The sequence below is a fragment of the Carettochelys insculpta genome, chromosome 23 (assembly GCF_033958435.1).
Source record: "Carettochelys insculpta isolate YL-2023 chromosome 23, ASM3395843v1, whole genome shotgun sequence".
In the NCBI taxonomy this organism is placed as follows: Eukaryota; Metazoa; Chordata; order Testudines; family Carettochelyidae; genus Carettochelys; species Carettochelys insculpta.
In genome coordinates, this window is record NC_134159.1 from 9874673 (window position 1) to 9895868 (window position 21196).

A 21196-nucleotide genomic window follows, 5' to 3' on the forward strand; every position below is an offset into this window, starting at 1 on the left:
ATGTTAGTAGAGAAGCATGAGAAAGTGCCCGTGATTCTGTGAATAACCTGGTTAGGTCCAGTGATGGTATTTCCAGAGAAGATATGTGGACAAAGCTGGCAGCGGGCTTTGTTGCGAGGAAAGGTTCCAGGACTGGTATTCCTGGGATATAGACTGGCTGTTTGTGAGGATCCTCATAAGGTTGGGAGGTTGTCTGTAGGAGAGAACAGGCATGTCACCTAGGGCCTTCTGGAGTGTGGCAGCCTGATAAAGGATAGGTTGTAGGTCTTTAATAATTGGTTGCAGTGGTTTGAGTTGGGGGCTGTAGGTGATGACCAGTGGTGTTCTGTACTGGATTCAATATGTTTAAACTGTATCTCTGTTTCTTTGATGATAAATTATATTGGTGTAAAAATGCTGTGTTACGGAAGATAAAAACATCACAGAATGCTTTACAGACATTAGTCTCAGTACCTTTGTGATGGGTCAGGACCCTCTTGGGATGTTACTTGATGTGCTGAGACCCCACTGAGCTTGCTTTCCTGTCAGCATAGGCATCTTTAATCCTGTCTTGTTGAGTCCAGTTTGTGTCAGCACAGGGACAGAGACCCATTCCCAAGGCTGTGGACACGTACTGCAAGCAGTACAGTGTGAGACATTTTCCCAGCATTCAAGCATACGCCCCCTTTGGGAGCTGAACCCTAGATAAAGCCATCGTACACTGTATACAAAGTTATATTGTGTATGAGGGTGAAATTCACCCTATTTCTCAATTTAAAGAGAGAGATGCACAGACTCCATGCCCCCAGGTAACAATTATTTACATTGGATTTATTAATAAACGAGTGATTTTATTAAATATAAAAGACAGGATTTAAGTGGTCAGTAGAGCTAGCACATTGAACAAAGTAGTTTACTAGGCAAAATAAAGCAAAATGCAAGCTTAAGCTTAATACACTAAAGAAACTAGTTACGTGTTGTTCTAATACTCTTTACAGACTAGTTATCCTTCCAGCCTGAGTCCAGTTCCTTCCCCCAGTTTAGGCTTAGTTGTTTCCAGCAGTCAACTTGAGTGGGGAGAACTGACAACGTAGATTACCTCACTCACCATGCTTAAATAGGTTTTGCAAAAGCTGAAAATTGTGTGTGTGCAGTCTAAACTTTTCTGCTGCTTTTGTGGAAAAATACATTATCCAAAATGAATCCCAGCATCAGGTGACATGACCACATGTCTTCGTAAGACCCATGAAGGCACTTCATCCAAAGCTTACAGGAAAAACAAGTCTATTCACAGATCATTGTTTTGAGTACCAAGCCATTAAGTTCCTTGAATATTGCTAATAGTAGACTTCACTTAGCATAACCACATTAATAACACAGGTGTATACTTCCTATTTCTAGCTTAAAATGCAGGGATGACGTGCATATTTATTTATATTTTCCAGTGAAGTTTCACATGAATTATCTAGTATAAAGCATAATCCAGTTATGTCATTCATAAGCATAGTCTCATAAGAATATGTAATGCCCTGTTGCAAGCTATTTTTACAATATAATATGATATAATTGGAGATACAGGTCTGATCAATGGTCCCTTTAGCCCAGTATCCTGCCTTCTAGTAATACCTAATGCCAGCTATTTTAGCGAGACTGAACAGAGCCTGGTAACTGAGTGTTCCATCCCCAGTTGTGCAGTCCTACAGTCTGGCATTCAGAGGCTAAGAGAGATCCAAAGTATGGGGTTATGTGCCTAAGCATCTTGTACCTACCCTCCATCAATTTATCTAGGGATTTCATGTTTTCATTCTGTTAGTTTTGGCCTTCACAATAAGGCAATAATTTTTAAGGTTACACAAAAATGAATTTGACCACTATAATTCGTGTAATTTTAAAGCACAGACCTCAAATGTGTGTGGCTGTCTCCATGTAACGAACCTTCTAGTACTTTCAGGAATATAGTGTGCGCCAAATTTTAAAACATCTTTCATTCTGAAGCAAAATGTAACTGTGTAGAATATTGAGGAAGCATGTTTTTGTGCTTGTTTGCAGCACAGTTTGGGGTAAATCTGAGTATAAGCTATGTTCACTTCAAATCTCTCTGTCTTCATGAAGATGACAATTTAGACACTTGTAATAGACGTATTAGTAGGTAATAGGAAGCATAGGCTCGGACTTCCCCTCTAGGGCAAGACTCCCATTGTCTTGGCCCCAGTCCCTTCCATCTCTTGTCTCAAGCCCCTGTATCTTCCAAACCCCTGCTCTGCCCTGCCTCTGTTCCACCCCTCCCTCAAGCCCCTGCCTTGCCTCTTGCCTTCCTCCTCCCTGGATCCTGACATATGCTGCCTCCTCCCCCTTGCTCCTAGAGTGCCCTGCATACTGCAAAACAGCTGTTATTTGCAGAGGGAGAAGGAGGAACTGGTGAGTGGAGCTGGCAAGAGGTGTTGGAGGGAGGGAGCTGGGGTTGGGTAAGGAGGAAACTGATAACTGGATGGTGCTGAGAAGCCACTAACTTTTCCCCATGTGGGTTCCACTCCTAGGGTATCTATGAGTGAATGCCTGTGGTTGGAAGTAATATGATGAATGAGAAATGTGGGCAGGTTCATGGGAAGCATTAAAAATACACCATGGTGGAGTAAGACTGCTGGATAAACTTGATAGAAGAAACAGCAGTTTAAGCACAATATGCAGCTGTAACCTCTCAGTAGTAATGCCAACATTTTTTTAAACAAGAAACATTAGAAATCCATACTAAAAGCAAATCTAGGCTCTGAAAAGTTGTAGTTTTTGTGTGTTTGTTTTTAGTTTAGTAGTGTTTTTAAATTTATTTTATTTGGTGATGTACAAAGTATTAAAATACCACATGGAAATCTGTAATCTTTCCTGGAACCTCAAGCTAACACGCAAATACGTATCCTTCTTTATGAAACTTAGTGGTGGGAAATTATCAGAGAGGCCCTTCACATTTATTTTACGGGTCACATTAATTTGCTCATTTTTCAAGTGGTTCATAACCATTAAAATCTGAGTTTAATTTTGGTACAAAGTCAGATTTAAGACTGCTGTACAGGGAATGGGAAAGAGACAGTTCATTATACCGCCCGAAAGAATTTATAAATTGTTTAGACTGCAGAACAAGTGGGTGCTAGAAACAGACAATCATGGAGGATTGATGGGTCACAGTGATAGTAACACACTAGACATGCTATAGCAACGAAGGGTCCTGTGGCACCTTATAGGCTAACAGAAGAATTGTGAGCATGAGCTTTCGTGAGCACAGACTCACTTCATCAGGTGCTGGTCTTGGAAATCTGCAGGGCCAGGTATAAATAAGCCAGAGCAAGGGTGGGGATAACAAGGTTAGCTCAGTCAGCAAGGGTGAGGCTTACTACCAGCAGTTGACCTGGAGGTGTGAACACCAAGGGAGGGGAAGCTGCTTCTGTATTTAGCCAGCCATTCGCAGTCTTTGTTTAAGCCAGAGCTGAGGGCGTCGAATTTGCAGATGAATTGTAGCTCAGAAATTTCTCTTTGGAGTCTGGTCCTGAAATTTCTTTGCTGTAGGATAGCTACTTTTAAGTCTGCTACCGTGTGGCCTGGGAGATTGAAGTGCTCTCCTATGGGTTTTTGTATATTGCCATTTCTGATATCTGATTTGTGTGCGTTTATTCTGTTACGTAGAGACTGTCCAGTTTGTCCGATGTATATAGCAGGGGGCATTGCTGGCACATGATGGCATAAATTATATTGGTAGATGTGCAGCTGAATGAACCCACGATGGTGTGGCTGATCTGGTTAGGTCCTGTAATGGTGTTGCTGGTGTAGATATGTGGGCAGAGCTGGCAACGAGGTTTGTTGCATGGATGGGTCCCTGAGTTAGTTTTGGGTTTCAGCTGCCTCAGTGGCCACTCTGCAGTATAGTGGCCCTCCTCTCTGTGCCCTCTTCCTTTCCACATTCTGGAAAACAAACCCATTCCAGGCACTTCCCATTTTCGTGGCACAACCAAACCCTAACCTTGCTTTCAAGTTAGAATAAGAGGAAGCTGCATACCAAATTTAGTGGTCTTAGCTCTTATGGTTGTTGAGGAATTCTTGAACAAATGGATGCATGGATGGATAGACACTTTAAAATACAGAGGGATTCTAGCAACTCAGCTGTTGGCACATTCACTTAGGCTACATGTACACTAGCAAGTTCTTTTCAGAAAATCAGGCCCTTTTTCATAGAATCATAGAATGCTAGGACTGGAAGGGACCTTGAGAGGTCATCGAGTCCAGACCCCTGCCCTCATGGCAGGACCAAGTACTGTCTAGACCATCTCTGATAGACATTTATCTAACCTGTTCTTAAGTATCTCCACTTAAATGTGCTCTTTCGATCTGAAATCAAAAGAATGTGGCTCTTCTTCCAGAAGCTGTTTCTGCTCCTGAATCAGGAAAAGCACCTCCTTTCGAAAGCTTCTTTGATACAAAAAAAAAAAAAAAAGCTTATATAGACATTCCACTGGCCCTGTTTTCAGAAAAGCAGTCCTTCGTGGCACCAGATTTTTTGATCCTGGCCTGTTCTTTCAGAAGTGCAGGGGCTGTATGTACACTCTTTATCAAAGGAGTGTTCTGTGTGTGGACACACTCTTGAAATAAGTTTTTTGGAAGACCTCTTCCTGAAGAACTTTTTTTTGAAAGATTGCTGTAATGTTGATGTGGTCATAGAGAGTTAAGTGCTATATGTGACCATTTACTTGCCAGTGAAAAATGAAGTGGAAGATATGTCAACTCAATCGGTTATTCATTCTGTATCAGAAGTGCCCCAAGCACTGCTACTGGAGGTGAATAAAACAAACAAAGCAGTCCTGTGGCACCTTCAAGACTAACAATCTTATTTATTAGGTGGTGAGCTTTTGTGGACATTTGAGAGGACTTGCAAGTTTATAATGCTTCCTGATCTTTCTTTCTCTAGCCAATAGCTTTGAATGACTTGAGAGTGAATTCCTAGCTTTGAAGTCAATGAAAGGCTTGTATTGATTTTATTGGGGCCAAAATGTCATTCTTTGTGTCTCAGGTTGATGTTGTTTAATAACATTTGAGATCCACCTCCTCTCCCTGTTGCTCAGAAATCAGGTAGATTCTATACATACTGCGGGAAAGTATCTGAAGATTTTTCACAAGCTAAAAGAGATGGGAGGGGGTGCTTATCTTGTTTAACAAATTTCAGTAAAATATTTACTTTGTGCCATTCTCATATGTCTTTATATGCAAGAAATGCTGTTCTGTCTTAAATTATTGAACGTGTTTCTGTGCATTTAAGCATCTGTATTTTAAAGCGAATGCAATTGTCCCTTTACTTGCCATGAGTAACTCACTCTTCTTTATTTCTAAGGTATATTACCCAAACTTGGGGTGGATGTGTGTTGATGCCACTGATCCAAGGAAGGGAAATTGGCTGCGATATGTGAACTGGGCTCTTTCAGGAAAGGAGCAAAATCTTTTCCCTTTGGAGATCAATAGGACCATTTACTACAAAACCTTAAAGGTACTCTATCCATTTGTGACATCTCAGTCATTACTGTCTGGTATCCATCTCTCCCTCTTCATTAAAGAATCTGTTTTTATTTTTGTACTTCTCATCTTGGAAATCATGGGCTTGAACTGTGAGAAAATGTACTTGAAATGTTCTATCAGTCCAAAGTGTCTTTTCTCTGTAAATAAAATTGCAAGCCACTAGTACAAACTGAGATATATATACAAAAACACTGTGTTTTGTATTTGGGCTTGTCAATGGCTTGGTATAACAAAACTGTCAATGTGGAACTATACCAAGTGACTGCTAGTGATAAGCCCACCTTTCTCAGGGGTGAGGGATGCCCAAGGCGCACAACTCATTTCTCAGCATAAGCTGTGAGCCTGAGATGGAGTTTCAGACAGTAACAAGAAATCCATAGCACCTGTTAGTCTTTTTGTCATTTAAAAAGATGTAGTAGGTAGGGTGTTCATGGCTGTTTTTATACAGAATATTTTTGTCAAAAAATTTTTACTCTTTTATTTAATAATGCATAACCTTTGATAATTTTCATATTCCCAGCTTTAAAAACCCAGAACCCTTATGGCTTACATATACTTCAAAGCAGTTGAAAATACTGTAACTACTCTTTCATGAGATGCTTTTTATTTCCCTGATATAAGCGAAAGATTAACCTACGAGTGATAAGCATTAATAGCACTGCTCCAAACAGAGGAAAATTCTGTGGGGCCTGAGCTATTGTACCCTGTCTGTGTGCTATGGTTAGTTTGGAAGTCTGGCTGGAAGATCCACAAGACGAATTACAATGTGTATTGCATTTTCCTAGCTCTAAACTTTTGGATCAACCTTGCCAAATATGGGAGGTTTTTTGGAAAAGAAAACAGCACTTTAACCTGTGACAGTGAAAATAATTAACCATTGGAACAATTTATCAAGGGTCAGGGTGGGTTTTCCATCACCTGATAATTTTTAGATTAAGACTGCTTTATTTTATTTTATTTTTTCTGGTAGAGGTTATCCTCTAGGAATTATTTTTAGGGGGTTCTGTGGTCTGTGTTACACAGATGATCACAACGGTCTTTTCTGGTCTTGGAACCTTTGGATTTGCCCAGATTTGGAAAACTTGTTTTTGTGTTGCATTCTTGCAACTTTGCTGCACAAGAGATGTTCATGGAGGGGAGAAAATATTTTGCAGAAAGATCACTGACAACATGGCAGTTCTCCATCCTCAAAGCAATATTTCAGCAAAGGTGCACTTTATGCAAGTTTTAAATCTTGGTGTATGTTTGCTTTTAGGACAGTCCAATAAATGGAATAGCACAAATTATGATATAGGGTTCAGTTTACTCTGCTCCATCCCCTATCAACAGATAAAAAGTAAACCTACTTTGCCAGCTATGCTGATGTGCAGTTGCATCTGATTGCATTTGTTTCAATAGCTTTTGTTCATCCTGTTCCTATATCCACTTGAGAAGTAGGAGAAGGGACAAACCCCAGTCTTCCTAATCTCAGTTTATACTAGAAGATAAGCAGTTTTAGGAGTGTTATAAATGACAACATTGGGTCAGTTTCCTAGTTTACATTAGAGTTTGGAGAATCACTTAGCACAGATTTCAATGTATTTGAATCCATCTTATGTTTTGTTTAGTAATCTGTACGTTTCTAAAGTCACAGTAAAAGTAAGTAAAAATAGGCAGTGATGAAGCTTGTCTGATCCACAATATTACCGGATCTAGTATTTTATAGAATATTTAGTTACCCAAAATAATTAAGTCAGTGGTAATTAGCTTGCACAATTATAAGAGCCAGATTCCCAAAGATATATTAAAAATATAGTAGCATACAGAAAAGCATTTCAAACCTTTTGGAGCAGTGGCGGGAAGCTTGCGGCCCATTGGAGTTCTATGTGTGGTCCATGAAACATTTTGTTTACTGTTGGCCATGCACACGGTTGCTGGATTCTGCTGGCTTTTGTTTGTGTAGGTTTTTTTCTTACCAGTATTATAAAAGTGACCACACTTAAAGCAAGGGCATGTGAAGTGAGGTGTATGTTGGTGGCACACAACATTGTGAGAGCTGTCCTCTCAGCATCCAGTTGAAGTGCTGCTCTGGTTCAGTTGGCATGCTCTGCAAGGTTTAGTTATGCAAACAGTGAAACAACCCTACCCTGTCCTGGGAAATTGTCTTGATTAAGACACTCTTGCAGCCCAAAGAAATGAAGAAGGATCACTCATGCAGCCCACTCACTAGCCGAGGTTGCCCCTCAGTGTTTTGGATCCTGGGAGACATATATAATGGCATTAAATTATTTAAAATACAGATACAAAATCACCTTTTCTGTTGTATTAGTTATTTCACAGCTCTCTGAGAAATCACACAAAAGCTGTATTATTAAAGTAGAAAGTAACATATTAATTAGAAAAGTAGTTACTCATCTATCTTCTTGAATGCAAAGCTTCTTTTTCACATAGTTCAGTTTAGTGTGCCAGAATTTACGTCCTTCTGCATGTTCCCTGATTACTTTGGCACAGTTCACCCTTATTGTGGTGCTAAACCATTTTTAAAGTAATGTGATAAATGAATAAAATAAGACTTTATACAGCTCCATGTTCCTTAATAAAATGCTCTTTAAAATTAATTCCCATTTCTTTCTGTTTTAAAGTTTACTCCAATGCTCAGATGTCATACTTTGTAACGTGATTTAAACGGCAAGCTCTTTGGAGCGTGGACTTTGTCCTCATGTATAAAGTGGCAGGTACCATTGGATCTGTGGAAAAAACAAAACAATGAGAAGTCCTTAACACTTTAAAGACTAACATTTATTTGGGCATAAGATTTCATGGGCTGCAGTTTACTTGGCGAACTGCATTACAGCATCTTCGTGCATCTGATGAAGTAGTCTCCAGTCCATGAAAGCTTATGCCCAAATAAATTTGTTAGTCTCTTGGTTCTTGTTGAAACGGACTAACATGCCTATCACTCTGAAACGTGATTGTATTAATTTATTCAGAGTGTTGAAATATTCTCAGTGTTAGATGGAGTATTCTTGCAGTTAGCATGGCTTCACGAACGTTTTAAAGTGGTGCTGCACTCTTCTCTTAGAAGTCTTGCACAATGTGCTTTTATGTGTCATGTAGATTTTTGCTAGCCTAGGCACGCAGTTTGTCTCCCTGCCCCTTGTCACAACAATTGGTGATAATAAATCAGATTTTTTAAGTGGGGGGAGAGAAAAAAAACTACCCTACAAAGAAGTGATGGTGTATACATGATTTTTTTTATTTTATCTTATTGGTTGGCATTCAAAATAATACTGCATAACTGGTTAAAATTACTGCTCCCACTTATTTTTTCAAGTTTTTTCCCCCCTTATTTTAGATTGTTCATGTGTGATTCAGAAAACCTAATTTCAAAATACTGGAGCATTGTTGTAATGGGTTGTAAAACATCTAGGCCAAGGTAAGCAGTGTCTTGTCTTTCTGAGCATGTTGGGTAGAGTAGGGCCTCCGAGTTATATGTAGCTCTTTCATTTTCTTCCCATTCTCTGGTATTAGCTAGCAGCAAAATTGCTCATATGGGACTGTCTAATGAGATTTAGGATTGAATATTAAAATGAGAGAGCCAAAATACTTGCCATCCTTTTTATAAGGTGGTGCAAAGCTAAAAGAACCTTTTGTAGGCTCCTTCGTATATATGCATACATGTAGCTGGGGGCAGTTCACCCCAACTATTTAAATGTTAATTGGTTTCTATATCAAAGTACTTAAAAGAAAGGTAGTTTGGTTTAAAATTCACGTTAAAGTTCTTGGAAAAGTGTGTTTATGGTATTTAGGACTTCCTCTTCAAATATTAACTAATAGCATTGAACAGTGAAAACTCAATTTGAAGAAATTCTCTAAATCAGCTTTGTTAAAAAGGTGTGACGAACTTCACATGAAATGAATTTGTTTATGGAAGATCCCAGTCTATCAAGTTCAATTAATTTTACCTATATAGTACAAGACAGTTTGTAAGCTTAAGGACTTTGATTTGTAGTGCTACAAATGAGAACCAAATAACTGAATTTGACTTTCATTTGTAAATACTGTACACAAGTACAAACACCTCCCTCCCAGAAAGGTGCTTCATTATTATTATGGTACCACTCTGCTAGGTACTGTATAAACACAAAGTAAGAGACTATTCTGTCCTTAAGCTAATTAGTTAAGATAAACAAATGCCGGAAAATTACTTCTGTTATTTCTCTCTTTCTTCACATAATGCAATCCAGAACTGTTAAAGAAACACAAAATAAATAAGTACCTTTGGTTTGAAATATATGTACATTTACAATAGATGGATTAAAATTTATACTTATGTATATTATTATTGTTTTCATCTGGTACAGTGGTTTTGACTTTTGTTGCCTGCAACTTCTAGGGTTTGGCAGATTATTTCTGAGATCTCCATGGGGGTCCACATGTCAAATTGAAATCTTTTAGGGGTCTTGAAATGGGGGAAAAAAAAGGTTGAAAACCACTGATTTAGTGCCTTCATCGAAGAGGAGAGAACACCACAGGTTAAGGGGGATATACTACAGTCAGTGCATCCCAGCCTTAACTCTGCCCCACTAGGGATTCCATACTTAAAATTATACCTTTACCAAACTGTTTCCTTCCGACACTACTACACTGAATATCAAGTAGGTAAAGAGAAGTGTTGGTGAAGAAATTGGTGGGGGGGGTGGTGCCCAGAATTCGGGTTGCAATGTGTGATCCTATTGGTTGGTTAACTTTTCATTTCCTTGCTTTTGTCTGTTGGTCAAGTATGTTGTGTTTTAGTCCTTTTACAGCACTTACGGAGACCTTACAAACTACAAAGGTCTCTGTGTGCGTATGTTCTACATATAACTTTCAAACTTTGCATGAATCTGTACTTTAAAATGAGAACTAATACCACCACTACTGTAATGTACATGTGCTTATTAATGAATTATGCATTACTTTTAAGATACAATAATTTTGCCATGAAAAGAATGTATGGTTGTTAGATAAATTTTAGATTATTTTACTGTAAACTGTTACAGATGAAGGTTCTCGGATCCTAGCCTCCTGTTTTCTAAATATAGTTGTATGCTTGGTCTACACCAAAATCAAGTGATCATGGATTTTCTCAAAATAGTGCTCTTGCTCTAGTTAGTATTTCTAATATGGGAAAAATTCTATTGCACCAGTTTGGACTGATGGAAGCCACATGTCATTTTGGAAGGACTGGTTCAGACGACTTTATTTAGACTCTGATTTAGCAATTCAAACACTAAAATGCAGTATTTTATAATGGCAAAACAAGCCAGTCATGGAAATGACAAGTTAAGTGCTATGTTCATTATGCAACACCATTGCTCTTTGTTGTCAACTTCCCTTGTAGTTTTTTAGATTGGAGCAGGTACCATGCCTTCATTCCTGGCTACATAGGACCACTAAACTGACAGTGTGCAAATAATATTTTAACCTACGCTTATTCCACCATTTCTCCAAAATTGCAAATGAAAACCAAAATTTTAGACCATGTTTAATTAAATAATTGTAGCTTTTAATATAAACATTTTAAATCAATTTAAATTTGTAAATTTGTGTAAATGTAGTCGCTTATATTGATTTCAATCTAGCATATATTGATATAGGTTAATCTGGTTTGGTTTTGGCCTTACCTTTGATGTATGTTAAAGTCAAGTATAATGGCCCCTGCAATTTTACATATGTATTCTCTTAAACCTGTTGGCTTTCCTGATTGAGAGAATTTGAAAAAAATGTATGCTTTGGAATTTAGCAGACCTGGAGACAACGGCACTGATAGCTTAAGGAAAACGTATACAAGTTTTTAAAAAAAAGTTATACATATTTTAATGTATTGTGATATTTATCTAATATATACCATATTACTGAGCATTTAAGTAAATATTACTGAAATATCTAATTTATAAAGTGAAAATAATCCCTTAACAAAAACTTGAAACTTTATTAATTGTATGAGTACTCTTTAATTGTTAAGTTTTATGTCAGTAAACTTGCCAGTAACATATGCTAAGCTCTGCATGTCACATCTTGTAATCAAGAGATTTTGTTTATAAGTATTCACCACAAATTTATTCGTTTTTCCACCCCCCACACACAAACTGACAAAAACCGTAAAACAGGCTTTTCTTAAATTAAGATCTTCTGTTTCCTACACTCTCTCTCATTTTACAGCCTACGTTCCTGTTGAATCAGAGCCATCTTTTAACATCTTGCATCTGACAAAGCAGGTCTCTGCCCACGGAAGCTTAGGCTCCAAACAATTCTGTTCGTCTATAAGGTGTCACAGGACGTCTCCTTGTTTTTGCAGCTACAGCCTAACCCGGCTGCCCCTCTGCTACTTTTAAAGTCGCGTTCCAAACTGCAGCATTTTCACCCTCCCTATTAAACTGAGCTGATCCCATCGTCGGGGATTAGCGCTCACTATTTGCTACGTCAGGTGTAACGAAGAGGCTTATGCGCCAAACAAGTTTTCAGCCTGGATGCTCCTCGCCTGTGGCTTCAACCAGGCGCCTGTGACAAGTGCGGTCCTCCTTCCAGCAGAGGGGCCTGCTCTGCGGTGCCGCAGCGCAGCCGGCTCGCCCCGGCCCTGCCGGGAAGGGTTAAAGAGTTCTTCCTGTTTCGTTAGGCAGTCAGTTAGGAAATATGCTCTTAGTGCAAGAGTACAGCTGTTTGTAATCCCCACAGCGCGCTCCACGCCCTCTGGCCCGGAGCCTGCTGCTCTGCCGTGGACCAACAATCCCGCCCCTGATTGGCGTCGCATTTGTCTCTTTGCATTCTTCCAGCCAATTGAGCCGGGCGAAGAGCTGTTAGTGTGGTACAATGGGGAAGACAACCCAGAGATAGCAGCTGCTATTGAGGAAGAGCGAGCCAGCAGCCGGAGCAAGAAGAACTCTCCGAAGGCGAAGAAAGGTAAGAGCTGCCTCGGATTCCTCCCCGCTCTGGGAGAGGAGGAGACCACTGCGGATCCACCTAGAAACGCGTGTCCACGGGGGCTGGAGTGAAACTTACTAACTTTTACCCACCCTGCCCTGCTCGGGCAGTGATCCCTGCCGCACTCTTCAGTAAGGAGTGCCGCCGTAGGAGCAAGTATGTCTGTGTGACCTTTTCCAGACTACACTGCCTGCTCAGCTAAGCAGTGCCGAGTTAAAGGGACATGCCCCCCCTTCGGGCATGCCAGCACTGCATACTTTCTCCTTTTTGAAGTCGCGTCGGAGTTCGTGCCTACTTTGGGTTGCATTTATCGCTGTCTAACGCAGAACCTAGACATATAGAAAACAGGACAGAGAAGTGGAATCGTGGATTGGCCATTACCAGGATCAAGTTTTAACTTGTCCTAATTTTTAAAAAAAAAGCGTGAGAAAAGATTGTGATTTTAAAAATACATTCAAATTTGTATTTTTTACATACAGGTCTTTTTTATGATGTGCAATCTTAATGTGAGGTGGTGTGTTAAATAACAGTATTTTCCATTTGTAGCTTTTGTTCAGTGACATTTTAGAATGGCTTGAGGTAACAGTGTTGCAGGCCTTAGCTAGGTAAATTCAGGCAGCCAATGAGAAAAGCAACATACACTTTTAAGAAGAGCAATAGTTAATTTATAGGCCACAGTTGGAAGCTGAGTTCTTTACGTACCCCTCACGATTTCCGTTGGGGTTTGGGTGATGATACAGTTTTACCAAATATAATTTTAGCATTTGCATTGCCCTCCTATGTCAACATCATCATAGCAGTAGTGTTCGGTTCACAGCACTCAAGACGGGGTCAGTTTGGTGTTTGTGGTTTTTTTTTTTTTTTTTCAAAGTAAGATCTTTTTGCTAGAGTGGGGTTACTGCTAAAATTATCTGCAAGTAGAAAGTTATGCAAAGTGTCCACAGAGCACTATGTTTCTTTTACAAATTACAAAAAGCTGTTCTGTACTGGGAATAAAAATCCAGATGTTGATTCACAAGTTTTCATTTTTAAACAGTAGTGATTTTGTGCCTTATGACTATGTGCAGCCTGGAAATATGAGTTCCTGCTTTTAGCTAATTTTTCGTGAGTTTCGGATCAGAGGAGAATAATTTTGGGAGCACAGAGATTATTTAATTTACAAGTAGCATACGATGGACATACCTATTAATTTTTCTATACAGAATTGAATAAAGATGTTCAAATATGGATTTTATTGTGCCTTTGCCACAGCCAGGTGGATAAGCATGGCTGTAGTTAGCTGCTGTTTGGACATTTTAGATGAAAAATCATACTTTTTAATACCCAATTTAGACAATGATGAAGGCTAAAGACAAAATATCTATAGCGTAGTATGCATATTTACTGCTGCCATTCCTGTCTCAAGAATGTATTTTAAGATTTCTAAATATGTTTTAAATTAATAAATAAAATAAAATGAGCAGATATTTGAAATGTTGTAATATTATCAGTAAATACAAATTTTTGACTCAGTCCTGCTTCTGCTGAAGTTGACTGTAAAAAATCATTTTGAGAGTACGAGTAGGACTTTAGAAAATGACATTTTGTCCTTGATTCAAGTTGATTTTAGGATTGGGGAGAAGCATTCAGTGAAAGTATAACCTAAACAAATTAACAAAAACATAAAATTCAAACCCTGATTTTTCTTTGTATAATATAGTACAATAACTCTTGTATACATCGTTACCAAGAATTGTGTAAGTCCATTAAAGGCAGGTTTATGCCTTTTAATAAATACACATTAGCCTAATAAAATAAAATTTTGGTGTGTATGTTTGTTTACCCAATAGGCAATGTCAACTTCAGAGTTTTTTTTTTTTTTTAATTCCAATATTAAGGAGTGGAACATTTCCAAGATCTTATTTCTGTATAGTGTTAAAATTTATATGTGTGCTAATGTGATTGTGGACATATCTTCACTAAACTAATCTCACGGTTCCTTGCATTTTTGTTACTTGATAATACTAACAGTCTGAAATTTTTAACTGTTCATGTCTGGACAAATGTTTAATTAGAAATAACATAGAGGACGATATCTCTATTTTATATAATTACAAACCTCTTATCCAAATCTCTTTAAATTATCAAAAGCACAATGTATCAAAAAGTCAAAATAAATTAAAAATATACTGTTTTGTATACAGTAGTTTGTTGGGGATTATACTCTTCAGTCAGCTTGCAAAATTAGAGCAGATTCATTGCAAAGAATTGCCAACCATTGTACTTCATAATCCATACTTTAAATCAGGGAGTTGTCAAAGATACGTCTAGAAGACATATGCTCAATATGAGATAGCAGTCAAAAAAGCTAAAAGTGTTAGGAAAGGGAAATAAAACAAAATATGATGCTAGTGTATAAATCCATGGTGTACTCACACCTTGAATGCTGTGTAAAGTTCTGGTTACCTCATCTTAGTGCGGAAAAATATTACAATTAGAAAACAAAGGGCAATGAAAATGACTAAGGGGCATGAAACAGATTCCACATGGAAAGACATTAAAACATTGGGATTGTTCATCTTAAAAAAGAGATGGCTAAGGGGAGTTATGATTGAGGTCCATACAACTGAATGGAATGGAGAAAAAGAAAAAAGTATGTTGTTTATACTCCCTCTCTTCCCCCGACAACTAAGGATCACTTGATGAAATTAATAAGCAGTTTGAAAACAAACAAAAGGAAGTACTTTTTGCAGTCATAGTGCTTAGTCAACCTGAGGAACTCATTGCTATGTGAAGGCAAAGTAGTATAATTATATTTATAAAAAAAAAAAAAAAAGAATTAAATAAATTCATGGACGATAGCTTCCTCAGTGGCTATTAGCCAAAATGGTCAGGCTTATTCCAGCCTCCTGGTGTTTCTAACCCTCAGACAGAAGCTGGGAGTGGACAAGAAATCATGGATCTCTCAAAACTGCCAGCTCTGTTTGTTTGTCCTGAAGCAACTGGCACTGACATTGTCAGAAGGCAGGATACTGGGCTACGTAGACCATTGTTTGTCCCACTGTAATCACTTTTAATGTAGGTGTTCTATACTTTCCATCTTTTGTGTGCTCAGTCAGGTGTTCTAGTCTCTCTCTTGTTAACAGATGTTATTGGAATAATTTTAGAGGAAAATGTGTACAGTATCTGTTACATCAATATTTGTTTTATTGTGTTGCTATTTGTTGGTATTCAACCTAATTTACATGTAAGTAATAGAATATTTTTGCAATTGTTGGGAGCAACAACCGTAGGTAAGATTGGAAGATGGTTTCCAGAATTACTTCCTGCCTTTCTCTCTTACACATGCTTACCTTCCCCACTGGGAAACTATACATCTTGGCTATGGTTACACTATAACACCTCTGTCAGTAGAAGTCACTATCGGAAGAAATTTCCCAACAAAACTTCTTTTGACAGTGTGTGGCCACGCACAAAAGCCAATCGGAAGAGTGCTCTGCTCTGTTGACAGAGCAGCTGGACTGCCTGGGTGCTCTCCTGACAAAACAGGCACACAGAAGCACAGCAGACAGGGCTGCTCGTTATTCTGGGCACCTGTCTGTCAAGGGAAGGCCCCCCAAGAACATCGACACAGCTTTTTTGTCAACATAATCTGTTGACAGCAGCGTTCTGCCTCATGGCAGAGAGGCAGAACGCGCCGGCCAAAGTGCCGAGTTTTGTCAACAAACTGTCAACAAAATGCATTTTGTGTATGGATATTCCACCGGTTTTGTTGGAAGACTCGCACAGGCTAACTATAGCCCATATGTCTGAAATGATCTACCCTTGATCTCAGCCCAGAGGTTGAACTTTATGGAAAATTTTAGGAAGTTGCAATCACACGCTTTGGGAATTTAATGATGAAAAATATGAGTGCTTTTACTTTTGGAAAAAAATTTATCCACAATCATTCATTATATTATTCTATATTACTTCAGTGTAATTGGTAGAAAGGGGAACAAAAATCTCAAATAATTTTATAGGTTAATTCCTACCTTACCAAAGGTTTTCTTTTTTTTAAAACTCAGGAGAGCGTTTGAAATTTGAATTATCATAAGAAAGCGAATCAGGACAGTTTGCTATGCATCACATTCTTTATTCTGAACTGTAGAGTTTGTTCCCTTCATAGGTTATATATAACAGTATAAACAGCTATGGATGGCTTTTATGCTGATAAATTTTTTTTAACAAAAGATATTTTGTCTGTTTAGAATATTAAAAAGAAACCCAGTCTGTTTCATCAGTATCTTATTATTCAGTTTTCTAAATAAAATTATATAACAGATGTTTTCATGTCTGTATTGGGTTTTAACCCATGTATTAGTAAGCAAGAATAATCTTTAATTAGTCATTTGATTTTTGAACCATTTCCAATAAACAGTTGTGTTTGGATTTTATTTAACCAACTAATTATATCAGAAGTGTCCATTGTAATATTTAGCTAAAGAATTAATCTCTTCCAAATTAGCATAGAAATTCTATTTTGATTTTGAAATAAAACCTTCAGTATCCTCTCAGACAAGTCCATTTAATCTAAAAAAAAATTGTGAGGTTTGGAATTAATTTGCTTTACATAGTTTAGGTGGCAGAATTTCACCTTCACTTTGTATACTCTCACAACCTCTTCAATCACTTTTGATTATACTGCCAGGGTTTAGTATCTTTGTCCTTCTTGCAAACCATTCTGGAAATGGATTCTATCAGCTTCTATCTATGCAGTATGTGATTAACTTCTACTCTTAATACTGAAATGCATGATTTACCATTTTTCTTAACATTTCATGCGAGCCTAGAAATTGCTAGGAAAAGTTCCCAAAAAAGACTTCAGAGTCAATTATTCTTTACAGATGCGTGAAAGTTTGCATATAGGAAGACCATGCTGAAGTGGAGTCTGTATTCTAGGTTTAGGGAAAATTTCAGCATAAATAAGCAACAGAAAAATCTCTTCTGAGCTTTCTCAGGTGGCATCTAAGATTCTTTTTGGAGCCTAATGAAACCTCATCATCTTTTGACATATCATCTAGGAGAACATGAGAACCCTAGCTATGAAGGACAGCAGGTGGGGCCCAAATAATTGACAAGAGAAAATTGTTTCAGTGAGGCTGCAGCATAGAATCATAGAATACTAGGACCGGAAGGGACCTCGAGAGGTCATCAAATCCATCCCCCTGCCCTCATGGCAGGACCAAGTACTGTCTACACCATCCCTGGTAGACATTTATCTAATCTGCTCTTAAATATCTCCAGAGATGGAGATTCCACAACCTCCCTAGGCAATTTATTCTAGTGTTTGACCACCCTGACACTTAGGAACTTTTTCCTAATGTCGACCCTAAACCTCCCTTGCTGCTGTTTTAAGCCCACTGCTTCTTATTCTATCCTCAGAGGCCAAGAAGAACAAGTTTTCTCCCTCATCCTTATGATGCTCTTTTAGATACCTGAAAACTGCTACCATGTTCCCCCCACCCCCCCACCCCAATCTTGTCTTTTCCAAAGTAAGCAAGCCAGTTCTTTCAGCCTTCCTTCATAGGTCATGTTCTCTAGCCCTTTGATCATTTCTTGTTGCTCTTTTCTGGGCCCTCTCCAATTTCTCCACATATTTCTTGAAATGCTGTGCCCAAAACTGGATGCAACACTCTGAGGCCTAATGATCGCAGAGTAGAGCGGAAGAATGGCTTCTCATGTCTTGCTCACAACACACCTGTTAATGCATCCCAGAATCATGTTTGCTTTTTTTGCAACAGCATCACACAACATGCACAAAATAATCATCTAAAAAGCATATTTTAGCTGAATTCTGTAAATACCATACCTTCACTAAGAAAAAAAGAACTTTATTTTTCTGTTATAACATAAATCATCACAGTTTTAAGGTGAGGTGTTTTTTTAACTGTCCGTGCCCAGGATTGCAGGAATCCTTCAAGGCGCACACTGGTATTAGTGTAGGCTTCTCTCTTTAGTAATTTTGCGAAGAAAATTAAAAGTTTGCAACTATGTAACGTGAGTAGTATAGCCATCAATTACTTTAGCTTCTCTTTGCCTATTTTCCCCTCTACACAGCATACTCTTGTATCGTTCGTTAATTTAATGATATGAGGTTGGAGCCCTTTACCAAGGTTCAAGGACAGCATCTGCCAATTTGTAGTGCTGGGGGTGGTGATTGGTTTCACAAAAGGGCATTACCTCTTAAAAGAGAGATAGCGTCCTGTATTTTGTATGAGGTTTTGGCTGATATGTGCACGTTTTAATCATCTGGATATGAAGTGTCTGATACGTTGTTCAGTATCTGTGTATAGGAGTGTGGGTAATTGGAGGTGAAGGTGTGTCGGATGCGTTTTAAGGAAAAAAGTCAGTGTTGTAGAAGGAAAAAGTGGGAGGTGGTAAAAAGGAGAGAGAAATATAAATGAGACAGCAGGAAAGTCAATGCAGAGAAAAGGGTGAGAGAAGGAAAAGTGTGAAGAAATGCATCCTGGCTTTTTAAAGAAAAGAAAACTGGCATGTAGCAAAGTTGGGTAAGATACCATACCAAAAGCAAGATGCATTATAAAATAGTGGTAAATAAAAAAGGTAATGGACATTTATTCAATTAAATACTATTTTATTCCTTTAAATTGGAGTGGGAAGGTTTGGAGAGGGCCTATATATTTCATTCTTGCACCAGGCAGTGTTTTTAGGATTCTGGGTAAATTTACCAAGTCCTAGATAAGTCTACAAGATAGATTTCGTGCTTATGCTTTACTAGCATTTAGTATGGGGGATTGTTTCAGTAGTTTAACCGCTTATGGAATATCTACAACCAATGACCTTCTGAATGAAGGGGAGGAAAGATTGGTCCAGTTTAACCAAACACAATTATGATTTCTTATTTGGTGCTTTTATAGTCTTCCCACACTCCCCTCAAGTATAACTTTTCAACTGTTTGTTTTTCTTGTGTGTCTGTCTTAAGCATTGTACTAAATGCAACAGCCTTGTATGCAATGAGTGCTGGTAGAAGTTTCTTTCTAAACTCCAGAAGTTAGTGGTAGTTTTATATGTCCCAAAGAGCGAAGATTGCCACTGAGAATTAAACGTCCAATTTTGCTCCAGTTGAATTCCACGCTTGGTAACAGTGGGACCAGTACCACAGGCCTGATGCCACTGACAACCAGTGTTGAATGCAGCATAAGCCATTGTTGAATGCACCATGTCAGGTAGTCCTGATTTGAGTAAGCTAAGATAATGTTCTTAAATTACAAGGTCTGTCTGCATCTCTCCCTCCAGAGTCTATGTTAACATCCCCACTTTTGATACCACTGGTGGTAGGTAGCAGCAATGGCTTTTCTGCCAGTTGTTTTCCACGTGCTCATTCCCCATGATGCTCATGCATGCTGTATTATTTCAGCTAAGTAACTAAAGAAGATTTATAAGGTCTCACAACAAGCATCCATTATTTGATCACAGGCCAGGCATTACAGGCATTCCCTACAGCCCTTCATGTCATCCTGTCACTGTGTGCTAGGCCTGATCTAGAAGTGGTAACATAGCTGCCATGCCTGTTCACACTTGATATCATTTTTAGTGATTTTTTTTTTATTTAATATAAACAGAGTTATTGACATTAAGTATTAGGATACGAGTTACATCAAGTATGTTTTATAATGTGTATCTTTTTTTAACTTCATTCCCTTTAGTCTAGCTCATCTTACGATGTGAAGCTAATACAGGCAGTAAATTATTCTATTTCTCTTAATTCTCCCAGTCAGTAGTTTGTCTTGTTTTTCCAAATATACCAGTAGTGTTCTAGATTTAAATTAAAAAAAAAATTGCTTAACAGGTTGCTTTTTAATGTACACCATTATGGGTCATGTATTGAAAATAACTAAACACAAATCTCAAATAGCCGTGCAAGATTGGTGATATTTAGTTGGAGCTGACCTGGGCTGGCTTTGAACTGGGGTGTGGAAATGCGGGGGAAAAGTGCTGCATTACAATGCCAGTTTTGAGTTCATCCACTCTTCTTTTAACATTGTCCTTTACTTGTTGGAGGAAGATTTTTCAGTTCTTTGATGGTGAACCATAAAGTGGTGAAGTACATGTTCATTAGCAACTAATAAAAAAAAAAAATTTTGTCCAGGAAAATTTCATTGTATGAAGACCTTCCCATATTTGGTTAGAACATTTCTCTTCAGCACGAGAGAACTATTTTGATGTTTACTGATGAAAGACATTTAAAGATAGGATGCAGCTGATTCAGAAAATAGAGCTTTCAGTTGACATTGAAATGAGATTCAGACACTTGGAGTGGAAGAGCAGCCTGCAAACTTTTGTTTTTGTGGCGTCATTTAATGGAAGCTGCTTTGCCAGTCAGACCAGTGGTTCACCTGATCCATTAATCTGGGGCAAGACAACGTCAGTGACAGGTGCTTCAGAATTAGTTGTACAGTTATGCGATAATATATGTGCAGGGAGTAGTTTCTTTCTAAACTCCAGAAGTTTAGTGGTGATTTTGTATGTCCAAAATCATGAAGATTGTGTTCACCACTAACATTTTATTTTGTGAAATTTCTGTACTAAGTGAAAGATCAACCTGGTCAGGGCCGATCTTCCAGAGTTTGATTTTTGCATGTCTGGTGAACACCCAGCAAAATAATCTCTCTGGGATCAGCAGTCAACCCCTGTATTCCACACTATTGTGTGGAAAAGGGACATTGATGTGAGAGTTTAT

The 21196-nt window shown here is 38.3% G+C and overlaps 1 protein-coding gene across 6 annotated transcripts in view; it reads left to right on the top strand.

Moving 5' to 3' along the window:
• Positions 1–21196, top strand: part of PRDM2 (PR/SET domain 2) — a 122670-nt gene that overhangs the window by 44051 nt on the left and 57423 nt on the right. For 4 of the 6 annotated variants that reach the window (XM_074975545.1, XM_074975544.1, XM_074975546.1 and 1 more), the window contains 2 exons: positions 5351–5503; positions 12327–12453. In XM_074975545.1, coding sequence (XP_074831646.1) covers positions 5351–5503; positions 12327–12453 — 280 coding nt within the window. Of the gene's footprint in view, positions 1–5350; positions 5504–12326; positions 12454–21196 lie in introns of those variants that run through there. The other 2 variants (XM_074975547.1, XM_074975549.1) reach the window with 2 other exon arrangements.